The following is a 12,694-nucleotide window of genomic DNA, read 5'->3' on the forward strand; positions in this document are numbered from 1 at the left end:
CTTTTATTTATAAAATGAGGCTCACTTATGAGATTTCAATGAATGTTACACTGCAAATTACTTACATTCTGTAAAATATTTTAAGAACTTTTTCCTATCAAAGGTAGTTTATATTGGATTATCTGAAACCCAAGAGTGCCCACAGATGAGCTTCTTATAGTTCTTTTCATTAATGCTTGGAAAGCACTGTGAAAATGAAAAGTGCTGTTAAGTGCTATCATCTCCCTTAAATTTTCACTTATACTGTGTGCACATTGTGAAATAAACACATATGCAGCATGTCCATGTTTGATATGTATTTTTATTTCCCTGCAGTTTTCACTTATCAAGAACAAGTAACAGGGAAAGTTGTCTGAACTAGTGCATAAACAAACATTCTGAAACACCACTACACGTATCTAATATACAAGAACCGTATAAAAAAAGTCACTAAAACACTACACTATGAAGGTGTCCAACGCTTACAGTCAGACTTTTTCCAACCCGTTACTTGCCTTGTAGCCACAGGAAATCTCTCCAAAATTGAAAAGACAATCTTGCCACAACCCTCCCCCCTCCCAACACCTGGGATGGCTCGATATCTACACTTCCAATAATTATTGCAATGATATAATGCAATACATACCTGGTAAAATATCCTTTATGTGGTGTGTTACAGTTTTAAAGCCAGTTAAAATATGCAGTCTTCAGATAAAATGTAATCCTTGAAAATTTTTCATACCTGCACAGTTTAAATGTACTAGATGCATAATTTTTCCTAGTCCTTTTTTTCTGTGTAATCATTTTTTATAAACTGGTATTATAAATAGAAATATACATTCAAAATATATGGAAAAGTGAGTCACTACATTAAATTTGCATGTATCGATCCATCCCTTTCCCCTGCACAGTAATAGAAAATACTATTTTGCCTTGAACTTCATATTTGACAGTGAAATGCCACTAAAGTATTTACCAAAAAGTCCATCTAGTCAAATTGTGAAACAAAATGAACCAAGTGAAAACTTTACAGTTCCTTTAGAAAAAAATTACAAGAATTTCATTTCCTAGCTATGAATCTTTAACTTTTTAGACACAAAGTTGGATTTATTTTTACAAGATACAAAATGTAAACATGGCAAAATAAATAGTTAAAACAAGTGATGCAGGATCCCATTTCATGCTCATGATCCCATTAAAGAATTATTTTTTAAAATCCATTCAGTTGCAAATTCAAGTGCAAAAGCATGATGATGAATATCTACTATTCAAGTAACAGAAATAATATTGATGATACAAATAAACTATTTTACAAGGTAGTGATTTTCCCAATTTTACAAAATATACATCATATATCGATTCAACATCCGATATACTATAGTCCATTTAGGTCCATTGTTATCCTCTGTGATCCACAGAGTTTCGCCTTTTGCATTCAGCTGGAATATGAATGACTGCACACCATCAGCACAGGTCAAAGCCACATGTTTTAGGTTATGTCACTTCCATAGCTACTGTTGTCTCTGCTATTCCATTTAAACCCAATCTTTCTGGTTCATGGTTCTCTCTATAATAAGGCAAAGAGTAAAATAAACATTAATACTCTCTAGAATATGATGTTTATCATTTAGTATTTACAGATGTGTTTTATATAATTACAATTAAACATACTGCACAAGAACATCTCCCATTTTTACAGTTTCCATACAGGAATAAGGAAAAGTTTTCTTCAGTTAAGAAATCCTATGAACTTGATTATAATTATTTACTTAGGAAAAAGAGCAACTTAACAGTATTTCAGTAGCAGTCAATGATAAATTACTTATCAAACATATAATATAGGACAATTCAAGCTTTTTACAATAGACAGAGCAGATGATGCTCATACATAATAATAACTGGAAGCACAACATTACTTAAATTACTTTCCACTACAGTTTAATTTTACAGCTTATGGTCATGTAGTTATTAATCTATGCAGATCAATTTTTTTGATTCACTGTTCGCATGCATTAGTGTCACAGAAAGAAAAAAGCAATCTGAAATACATTATCATAGATTTAGTTAATTCCAGGATATTCTCAGTTCTAAAACATACACAAAATAATTTACTTTCCCTTTGGGTGCAATGTTAAAAAAATACAAATTTGATTTGAAAACTAAAGCTCTGAAGGCTAACAGTAACTCTAGCCTGCCAGACTGCCTAAACTACAAAGAAGAAATATAAGAATAACTAAAGCTGATGTATTTTTTCAGTTTGATGGTTCCCAAGTTGATGTGGACTATCCTCCCCCCTTTTTTATTTTTTTATTTATTTTTTTTTCTCCCCCCTTTTTTAAAGTAACAGTTCTGATTGGCATTTAAACATTCTACTAGGGACCTTAAAGATCTAAGTCACACAGCTTTAGACTAAGCAGATATTCAATATCTGTTGAAAAGCAAGTCAATCAGCTGACAAGATATCTATGGTTTGAGCAGTAAAAGAAAAAAAGGAAAAGTCTTCTCCTCCCACAGGATCTGAGCCAGCAGAAAGAGACAGAATGATACTTGAAATACACACACACACACACACCTGGCTATGCTGCTGATGGCACTGCTAGGAGTAACCTTTGGCACTCTGTCCATACTGGCAGCAACTGTGGCGAGTTTTAAGGCTGTTGGCGATGGTGCTGAAGTCCGTGTATTGATATGCACATTGACTGGAGAAACAACACTGACGTTATTGAGGTGCACTGCATTTGTCAGGCAGGAATTGTTCATGGGAAGTGTTTGAGGACTGCTTGTGCACAATGCTGGGATTAAGTGGTTTGTAGTGGTGTGGCCAACTGTCCTTACAAGCTGTACAGCTGAAATCCCTGGGCTGGATGATAAAGCCATATTGGTGGAGTATAATGTTTTAGAGGTTCCTGAAGGAGAAGGAAAAAAAACTGTTCAACTCATGACACATTAATTAAACTCTTTAAAAAATTAGGAGTTTAAAATGCAAACATTTGTAATCTAATTAAATCTCTGAAGAGAGTTTCTAATCAATAACCACAACATATTCACCTGTACAACCCCAAAGATACCCTCTTTCTGCTAGCCTGCATAAAACAGTTTTGCAAAGTATTCTGCTGCCTTCATATATGGAAACTGTGTAACAGGACAGAGAGGTCTTCTTGGAGACTGAGGGCAGGTGGAGATGAAAATTGGACTTCCATTAGAATTTGCACAAGGAAGAACATCAGTAAGGAAGGGCAATCACAATCATAGGTATATGGAATAGCAAGTGGAAAATCCTAGGGTCTGAGCAGAAGTTAAAGGCTGATAGGAAGAACAAAGTACTCTCGGTAGTTTGATGCAGAAATAGTTTCACAGCAATACTGTACTTCACAAGGAGTCACAGAAAGCAGGGCTGTGAGTGTGTAAGACTGGGAAGGTAAATCCAATTTCCAACTTCTGACAGATCATCTGGACTATTAATATAATTCTCCTCTTTAAAAATGTACAAATGATTCAACAATGATGGTTAGCAATTGGCTTGATGTGACTGGTAAGATGTGAGGCAAATGATAGTATGTAGATAAAACTAGGCAGGGTGGACTGTTACACAGGTAGGTATCAACTGGGCATGGGAGGACCCAGGGAGCAGGCTTGATGTGACTTTTAGAAACATCAAGCTATTCCACCACACAGAGCCATAGAAATTATGGAGTCCTAACTGACTTCTTGTACAATGTTTCCCCTCTGGATTTAAAAATCAACCCCCCCCCCCCCCCGCCAAAAATAAATAAATAAATAAAAAACCAAATCTCAAATCACTGAGTTGCAACTTTGAACTAGTAAGTATCACTTGAAACGACAGGCTTACCTGAAGGCTGGACAACACCGTTTATGTTGCTGTGGCCAGTGTTCTGTTCCTTGGCTACCTCACTGCGACTTGGAACAGGTGCACTGACCACTGCAGATGCAGCAAAATGGGCGCTGGCTGAGTCAAGTGTTTTAGACATACAGTCAGAGGTGCTTGAGCCCTATAAAATGAACAAAGTTAAACTCTCAACTTTTCAGATGTGAGTTCACAAACACTTAAAAAAGTGAGATAACCCAAGAGGCTGTTGCCTTTTTCATTCTGAATAGTTAAAAGTTTTTATGTTAAGAGATCTAGGACTTCATAGACTATTTTCATCTGTGAAATAAGAAAGTTACTAAACTGAGAAGCAACTATTTATGAGAAAGAGCTAGGGCAATAAACAATCCAAATCTTTATGCCCTATTCATTTTTCCAAGTGTTAATGCCTTTAAAAATACTTGACAATTGTTACTATGTCTCATTATGATTATATATTTTTTCCCTTATATCTCTTCCGATATTTGCTTTATATATTTTTGTTTCTTTGTTGCTAAAGTGTCTAATGGTTTATGATGTCTATCTTCTTTGTGAATTATACCTTTCTTCATTAAAAATATTCATCTTTGTTTCATTTAAAATAAATAAATAAAATTTTAAAAATACTTGACAATCTAGATACTGTGGGCAAAATGAAATGACAGAGATGGCTGACAGCCATTTTTGTCCCAGTGTAAAAATGTATCTTAGCCTAACTTCTCAGTAGGCTGAAATTACCTGAGATTCCTAAAAGGCAAACAAAGGCAAGTTTAATGGTCATGTTCCTTTTGATTCTGTATAAAACTAGTTCAGGGTTAGAAAGAGATGGGAATACCAGACCATCTGACCTGCCTCTTGAGAAACCTATATGCAGGTTAGGAAGCAACAGTTAGAACTGGACATGGAACAAACAGACTGGTTCCAAATAGGAAAAGGAGTATGTCAAGGCTGTATATTGTTACCCTGCTATTTAACTTCTATGCAGAGTACATCATGGGAAACACTGGGCTGGATGAAGCACAAGCTGGAATCAAGATTGGCAGGAGAAATATCAATAACCTCAGATATGCAGATGACACCACCCTTATGGCAGAAAGTGAAGAGGAGCTAAAAAGCCTCTCGATGAAGTGAAAGAGGAGAGTGAAAAAGTTGGCTTAAAGCTCAACATTCAGAAAACGAAGATCATGGCATCCGGTCCCATCGCTTCATGGGAAATAGATGGGGAAACAGTGGAAACAGCATCAGACTTTTATTATTTTGGGCTCCAAAATCACTGCAGATGGTGACTGCAGCCATGAAATTAAAAGACGCTTACTCCTTGGAAGGAAAGTTAGGACCAACCTAGACATTAAAGCAGAGACATTACTTTGCCAACAAAGGTCCGTCTCGTCAAGGCTATGGTTTTACCAGTGGTCATGTATGGATGTTAGAGTTGGACTGTGAAGAAAGCTGAGTGCTGAAGAATTGAGGCTTTTGAGCTGTGGTGTTGGAAAAGACTCTTGAGAATCCCTTGGACTGCAAGGAGATCCAACCAGTCCATCCTAAAGGAGATCAGCCCTGGGTGTTCTTTGGAAGGACCGATGCTAAATCTGAAACTCCAGTACTCTGGCCGCCTCATGCCAAGAGCTGACTCAGTGGAGAAGACTCTGATGCTGGGAGGGATTGGGGGCAGGAGGAGAAGGGGACGACAGAGAATGAGATGGCTGCATGGCATCACCGACTCGATGGACATGAGTCTGAGTGAACTCTGGGAGTTGGTTATGGACAGGGAGGCCTGGCGTGCTGTGATTCATGGGGTTGCAAAGAGTCAGACGCAACTGAACGACTTAACTGAACTGAAGGAAAACTTCATCTAGGGGCATTTTTTTTTTTTTCAGGGAAATGAGTTTCAAATAGACAAAGGACTATGTTGTCTGGATTTATTGCACAAGTCAATTACCTCCCAGCTTATGGGGCATATTCAAATGGCACAACACACAGTTTAGGAAAGGGTTGGGATAGTCATATCCTTGGAAAGAACACTTCTGGGGGGAGTAGGGGTGAGCCTTGGAGAAGGAAATAGCAACCCACTCCAGTGTTCTTGCCTGGAGAATCCCAGGGATGGGGGAGCCTGGTGGGCTGCCGTCTGTGGGGTCACACAGAGTTGGACACAAATGAAGCGACTTAGCAGCAGCAGCAGCAGGGGTGAGCCTGATGGTCTAAGAGTATATAATTACTTCTATGAATTCTTAGTGAACTTTCCAAAAATATGTAGCAATTTCTTTCCTAAATTAAAAATACTATATTTGGCTCTAGTGCTCCTCTCATGAAACAAAAACTAGTCACTTAAAATTAGTTAAATTAACTGAAAACGACATAGGTTTGATCTTCAAAATCAAGAGTAGCAATAACAAGGTTATTTGCTGTGACTTGACTAAAATTTTTTTAAAATGACATAATTGTGAAAGAACAGACATAACCATGATTCAAAGACAGCTTTACCTGTGCTTTTGGATGTGTCTGTTGCGAGGAATGCTGAGATTGCTGTTTCTGCTGAAGCTGAGCAAGCTGCTGCCTTTGCATTTGAACTAACTGCTGTTGATGAGTCTGAAACTGCTCTTCCGTGATGCCCCCTGACACTGGCAAAGGACATGAATTTTAGAAACATGCATGTTTTAAAGTACTTTTAACAAGTAGAATACAGTCTGAAGTTACTCCACAATTAAGATGAAAAGCAATTTCAAATCACAGTATTTATTATACTTCAGCAGCAAAGAACAGGGTAAAAATGATACCCTTCAGTCAAAGTAGCTTATACTAATATCTATGACCTTCTAATATTACATGCTTAAAAAGTTACTATTTGTAGTTTTTACTGTATAACACAGCTCTACTTTGAGGATTCTTCCATTTATTCAGACTTAAAGCACACATTAAGCCAATAGATGCCTAAAGTAAGTACTATCTATAAAAACATGGGCTAGAAATGAGATATGTTAGAAAATTAGAGATACAATGCATCCTCAGATGTAATCAATTATGCTGTTACCAACTGTGTTAAGTTACTAAATGTCAAATAAAAATAAGACATTTAAAACTTTTATTTAAAAAATTACTTTAAAAAAAATTATCAAGTTATAATAAGAAAAACTTTTCCCAAAGAAATGTAAACAAACTTTCACTCACTGATATTTAAGTACACCACTGATAAACTTATTCAGGGGACACAAAGCTATCTCCATAGAAGTCAGTATACTATTAGAGCCACAAAACATTAAATCACATCAGAATACATGTACTACCAGAGCCATTTTACTCTATTTTTCTTTATTGTTTTCTTTCCTTTCTCCCAGCTATTTCACCCAATCAGCAAGTATTTACTATCTACAATGAAAAGTGCTGAATTAAGAGTTAAGAATAAATACAGAGAAAAAAAATAAATTTAAAAGAAGGTCCCTGCTATAAAGTCCTACCATGTAGTTGGAAAAAAAAGATACATATAAAGAATTTTCAACTAATAGAAGTCAACCTTTAAATGTAACTTAGCTAACTTAATCAATATGACCTGAAGGAGTTTACATAGGAGACTATACCTTCAACTAATGTTACTTAACTAGAAATCCCCACCAAAGTTTTCCATTTAGCAGAATCACAAGTGAGAAATTATATATATATATATATATGATGGTAAATTAGATATAACAAGTTGTGCACAGCTTATTTTCTATGAAGGAATTAAGCCCCAGAGATGGACAAAACTTTAGACAGGCCTTCATTTCTGTTACACAACGTTATCATTAAAATTAGTATTGGACTGTCATGGAGAAACAGTTCTTAGATAGACAGCAATTTTATTTTTAGAAGATGGGCCTATGACAGCACTCATTCTAAAATTTCACTATTACCTGTATTTTTGAAGTACACATTAGTTATCTTACTGAATTATCAACAAAATCAAATGTCTTTCTTTGCACATGTTGAATTCATTGCAAGTATTCTATTTTTAAATAAAAAATAATAACTTTAAATTCTAAATTTAAAATATTCAAAATCAAATGAAAATGTGAAGTGTTCATTAATTTCTAGCTGTATGAGAACCTTGGGAAAGAGATTAAAAATAGTTTATTAGATACAAAGGCAGGTAGGAAAACCCTAAGCCCAAATAAATCTATTTAAGTCTTCTGTATATAAACCAGTGTACCAATTCAGAAAAAGTGGACTTGTAATCTGGTGTTAGTATTCTCTGCTCTCAAATGCAGCATGATGTTTGTCCAGAGCTTAGGTTTATGCTGTGATTAAAAAGGTGAGAAATCCATAGTACTGAATTCTAAGTGAGGAATAAAACCAAACAGGATACACTTTTAGCAGCTATTTAAAAATTCAGAGAGAAATGAGGATAATGAGAATTTTTTCATTTTTCAAAATCTTTTAAGTTAGATAATCATAAAATCTTACTAATCAGAAAGTATATATATATATATATATATATAAATTACTTGCAAGAACAAATTGTATTCTTTTAGCAACAAAATTAGTTTTGGTTAGTAGTTATTAACTAACAAAATGTTGCCAATTAGAGGTATTCTAGTTGTTCTTGTGAAAAGATGATCATTTATGTAGATATCAAAAAGGGATGCTAATAAAAGTTCCTGGTCTGGGGAGGGACATGTCTGCTTACTGCCCTGACTTGTTGAAACCATTAATTTGTTCAAGAACTCCATCCTTTTCACCATAGAAAATGTATAAAATCCCAACCAAGACTTCATTGAAATGACTCAAATTAATGGTCAAGTGTTGCCCAACTTCTTAAAAACTCACGCTGGCTTTGATGCCAAAATTCTCATTCCTGATTCTGCTACTGGTTGAAAACCACTGGTGGTAAAACTTAATTCAAAAATATGGATATGCTTAAAATATTAAATTCATTTTTTTCTTCTTCTCCTTTACCTCAAACTCAGCATGTTAGATTCATTTTTAACATCTAGTTTGTTGTTGTTTTTAAACACTATAAGGTGTTTTGTGCTTGAAAATTGCTTATGTTTCTCATTCAGAATTTTCTAGAGCATTAAACACTCTTCAGACAAAAACAGCAATCATGACACAGAATTGGAACACATACAGAACACCCTCCCTAACTGGCCTCTTTCATTTTGTTAGGATGAGTGAAAGTCGTAAGAAATGCACTATGGTTTTAATGGCACAGTCATAGTACTGATCAGAAGGAAAGCACCTTCTCCACTAATTATTTTTCCTTTCATAAGTTACAGAAATACTTCCATAAGAAATTTATTTCTTACACTGACTTTGAGTTATCAAGAGATAAGCATTAAAATACACTAGGAAAATGTCACACTTATAGTGTGAAGATACCTCTTTAGGAACAAGACATAGGATGGAGGCCCAGCTTTGGAAGGGTGGTCGTGACATAAAGAAGTGGGAATGTATGAAAAAAGAAACCATATGTTTCTCTTGCTTAGGGTCAAGTTCTTTCTACTAGTTGCTCTCAAAAGTTGCTAGCTTAAAAGTAAATTCCACGCTGGTCATAAATCTACCCTATCCTGTCAGTTTAAAAGTAACTGACAATCTGCAAATTGATAGTTACTATGCAGAACAGTACAGAGATATCTTAAAAAACTAGGAGTAAAACCACCGTATGACCCAGCAATCTCATTACAAGGCATATACCCTGAGGAAAGACATGTGTAACCCAATGTTCATTGCAGCTCTATTTATAATAGCTAGGACGTGGAAGCAACTTAGATGTCCATCAACAGATGAATGCATAAAAAAGCTGTGGTACATATACACAATGGAATATTATTCAGCCATAAAAAGGAACACATCTGAGTCAGTCCTAATGAGGTGGATGAACCTAGAGCCTATTATACAGAGTGAAGTAAGTAAGAAAGAGAGAAAAAATTATCATGTACTAACACACATATATGGAATCTACAAAGACAGTACTGATGAACCTATTTTCAGAGAGACACAGACACTGAGAATAGACTCATGGACACAGCTGGCATAGGAAGGAGAGGATGGGAGGTATGCAGAGAGTAACACGGAAACATATATTACCATATGTAAAACAGGCGGCCAATGGGAAGTTGTTGTATGACTCAGGGAACTCAAACCAGGGCTCAGTAACAACCCAGAAGGGTGAGATGGGGAGGCAAGTGGGAGAGATGTTCAAGTGGGAAGGAACATGGGTAAACCTATGACTGATTCATGTTGATGTTTGGCAGAAACCAATGCAATGCTGTAAAGCAATTAGCCTTCAATTAAAAGTAAATTAAAAAAAAAAAAGTAACTACAATCTGACTGTTTTATGAAGGCAAAAAAGCAGGAAATGTTCCTTTCTCTAAGTAAGAGGTTTTGCAAATCTCCCTGGGTTACACATTCTAATAGGTACACATATTATAGAATTTATCCTTTTACATACGCAAGTTGTCATTCTGTACATTAGTAACACACGTGCATTTCTAAATATTTTGAGCATATAACTGACAGTCTGTTTTTCACTAAAGCCTCTAACCTTTCTGGCTGTCTTTCTACCTGCTTTGGGTTTATCGGTGTGCTTCTATGCCTCAGATGAATCCATGTAGCTTTTCACAGAATATTTGTCACCACCTTTAGAATGTTGATTCTGTTTTCAAACATTGCAGGCATTGCTCATTTTGTTCTTTACCTTTCAGTCATGTGGTTCCTACAAGGTGCTCTGCTAGCCTGATCTCTTATCACCTTCCCCTCTCATAATCTGACAGTGATCCAAAACAAATATACTCTAGGTATCTCCATTAGATTTTACACTGGTATATCAATAAAGCTTTACATCACTATTTCTTAAACTTGGGCCCAGAGAAAACATTCTTGAGTATGTGTGAAATCTTTAAAAGTATCTGTCAACTTTTTCAGAGAAGGCAATGGCATCCCACTCCAGTACTCTTGCCTGGAAACTCCCATGGACAGAGGAGCCTGGAAGGCTGCAGTCCATGGAATTGTGGAGTCAGACACGACTGAGCGACCTCACTTTCACTTTCATGCATTGGAGGAGGAAATGGCAACCCACTCCAGCATTCTTGCCTGGAGAATCCCAAGGATGGAGGAGTCTGGTAGGCTGCCGTCTATGGGGTCGCACAGAGTTGGACATGACTGAAACTTAGCAGCAGCAGAAGTCAACTTTTTACTGTCGTTTCATTGATAAACTAATAAAAAGAAACACCGAATAGAAACACATTCTGGATTTTCTAGATGACCATCCCACAGTTCAGTTCAGTTCAGTTCAGTTGCTCAGTCGTGTCCGACTCTTTGCAACCCCATGAATCGCAGCGCGCCAGACCTCCCTGTCTATCACCAACTCCTGGAATTCACTCAGACTCACGTCTATCGAGTTAGTGATGCCATCCAGCCACCTCATCCTCTGTCGTCCCCTTCTCCTCCTGCCCCCTATCCCTCCCAGCATCAGAGTCTTTTCCAATGAGTCAACTCTTCACATGACGTGGCCAAAGTACTGGAGTTTCAGCTTCAGCATCATTCCTTCCAAAGAAATCCCGGGGCTCATCTCCTTCAGAATGGACTGGTTGGATCTCCTTGCAGTCCAAGGGACTCCATAACCAAGTATAAACACATGATTTTTGTGCTATCTGCTACCTTTGAAAAAATAATCTTCTAACTTTTAATGCATTTTTTTTCTAAAAGTAGGCTAAAGTGATTCTTGGGAGGCCATGAATATTTTAAAATACTAGCCTAGACCAAGTTTTTACAGCTTAATAAAGAACATCTAATGTAATAGTTAAAACCATCTAAAAATCGAAATGATTATTTGGCACTTCATCATCTACCAGGTAGGTCTGTTATAAAAGTTTTAATATATACCTTGTTGAAGCAATGCTGATTATATGCAATGTCTGTTTGTTTTAAAATTAGCTGGATCTCAGGTTGCCTATTTTAATCCTTCTAGGTAACAACAAGCAACCAGGTAAAGTTCACAAAAAACCACTGGACCTACTCTGAGGACAAATCTTCCCACCCACAAAAGCCAAGAATATAATCCAGGACTATTCACATAAACTAATATAACTAATGAGTAAACTATAAAACTGTGGGGATACTAACCAGGGTGAAGATGAGAGGTGAGACAGGAAATGAGAGGGTGAAAGGGGTGGGGAATGAGGGAAAAATGAAATGTGACGATAAAACAGACTAAATATTCATTTAAACTTCTGAAATCCAAGCTAAACAGTTATAATTGAAATTTCAATATGATTTCCTTTAGTAGTCAAACTAAAATCTTTTAAACTCCTGAAGTCTAAATCGATTTCTCACCTTTGGAAGTGACTCTAACTTAAAAAATAAGTCCTTGCAAGTACTTCAGCTAGTATTAAAACATAGTTTTCCCTTTTAAAAGACTTTCATGCTTGCAAACATTCTATACCATTTTCAGAAAGAATGGGAAAAGACACTGCAACCATGCATTAGTCTAACCCAAGACTAAACATAAATTGCCCTTCGAGTCTGAACAAGCAATGCTACTTTTAGACGTGAAATATATTTTAAGGTTGAGATTTAATAATAGTATCTCAAAAGAATAAATACTGCAGTTTCAAATGACTGAAAACTGTATCATCTATTTATTTAAATAATATAATATTTGCTTGTTATAAGCTCCCTGAAGGTAAGGATTACTGTCTTCTAAAATTCTGCAACTTCCGAACACTTAACATAGTGCTTTGCATACGCTGCTGCTGCTGCTAAGTTGCTTGAGTCGTGCCCAACTCTCTGCGGCCCCACAGACGGCCTCCTCCCAGGCTCCCCTGTCCCTGGGATTCTCCAGGCAAGAACACTGGAGTGGGCTGCCATTTAGATCCTAAA

The 12,694-nt window shown here is 36.4% G+C and overlaps 1 protein-coding gene across 2 annotated transcripts in view; it reads right to left on the reverse strand.

The window, feature by feature from the left end:
* Positions 1–283: 283 nt before the first annotated feature.
* The window catches only part of EPC2 (enhancer of polycomb homolog 2), a 130,046-nt gene continuing 117,635 nt past the window's right edge, over positions 284–12,694 (reverse strand). For both annotated transcript variants that reach the window (XM_069577608.1, XM_069577607.1), the window contains 4 exons: positions 6,326–6,462; positions 3,830–3,989; positions 2,552–2,885; positions 284–1,546 (listed from right to left, as the gene is read on the reverse strand). In XM_069577608.1, the coding sequence (XP_069433709.1) occupies positions 1,474–1,546; positions 2,552–2,885; positions 3,830–3,989; positions 6,326–6,462 (704 nt within the window). In that variant the 3' untranslated portion in view covers positions 284–1,473. The remainder of the gene's footprint in view (positions 1,547–2,551; positions 2,886–3,829; positions 3,990–6,325; positions 6,463–12,694) is intronic.

Source organism: Ovis canadensis, chromosome 2 (assembly GCF_042477335.2).
Source record: "Ovis canadensis isolate MfBH-ARS-UI-01 breed Bighorn chromosome 2, ARS-UI_OviCan_v2, whole genome shotgun sequence".
In the NCBI taxonomy this organism is placed as follows: Eukaryota; Metazoa; Chordata; class Mammalia; order Artiodactyla; family Bovidae; genus Ovis; species Ovis canadensis.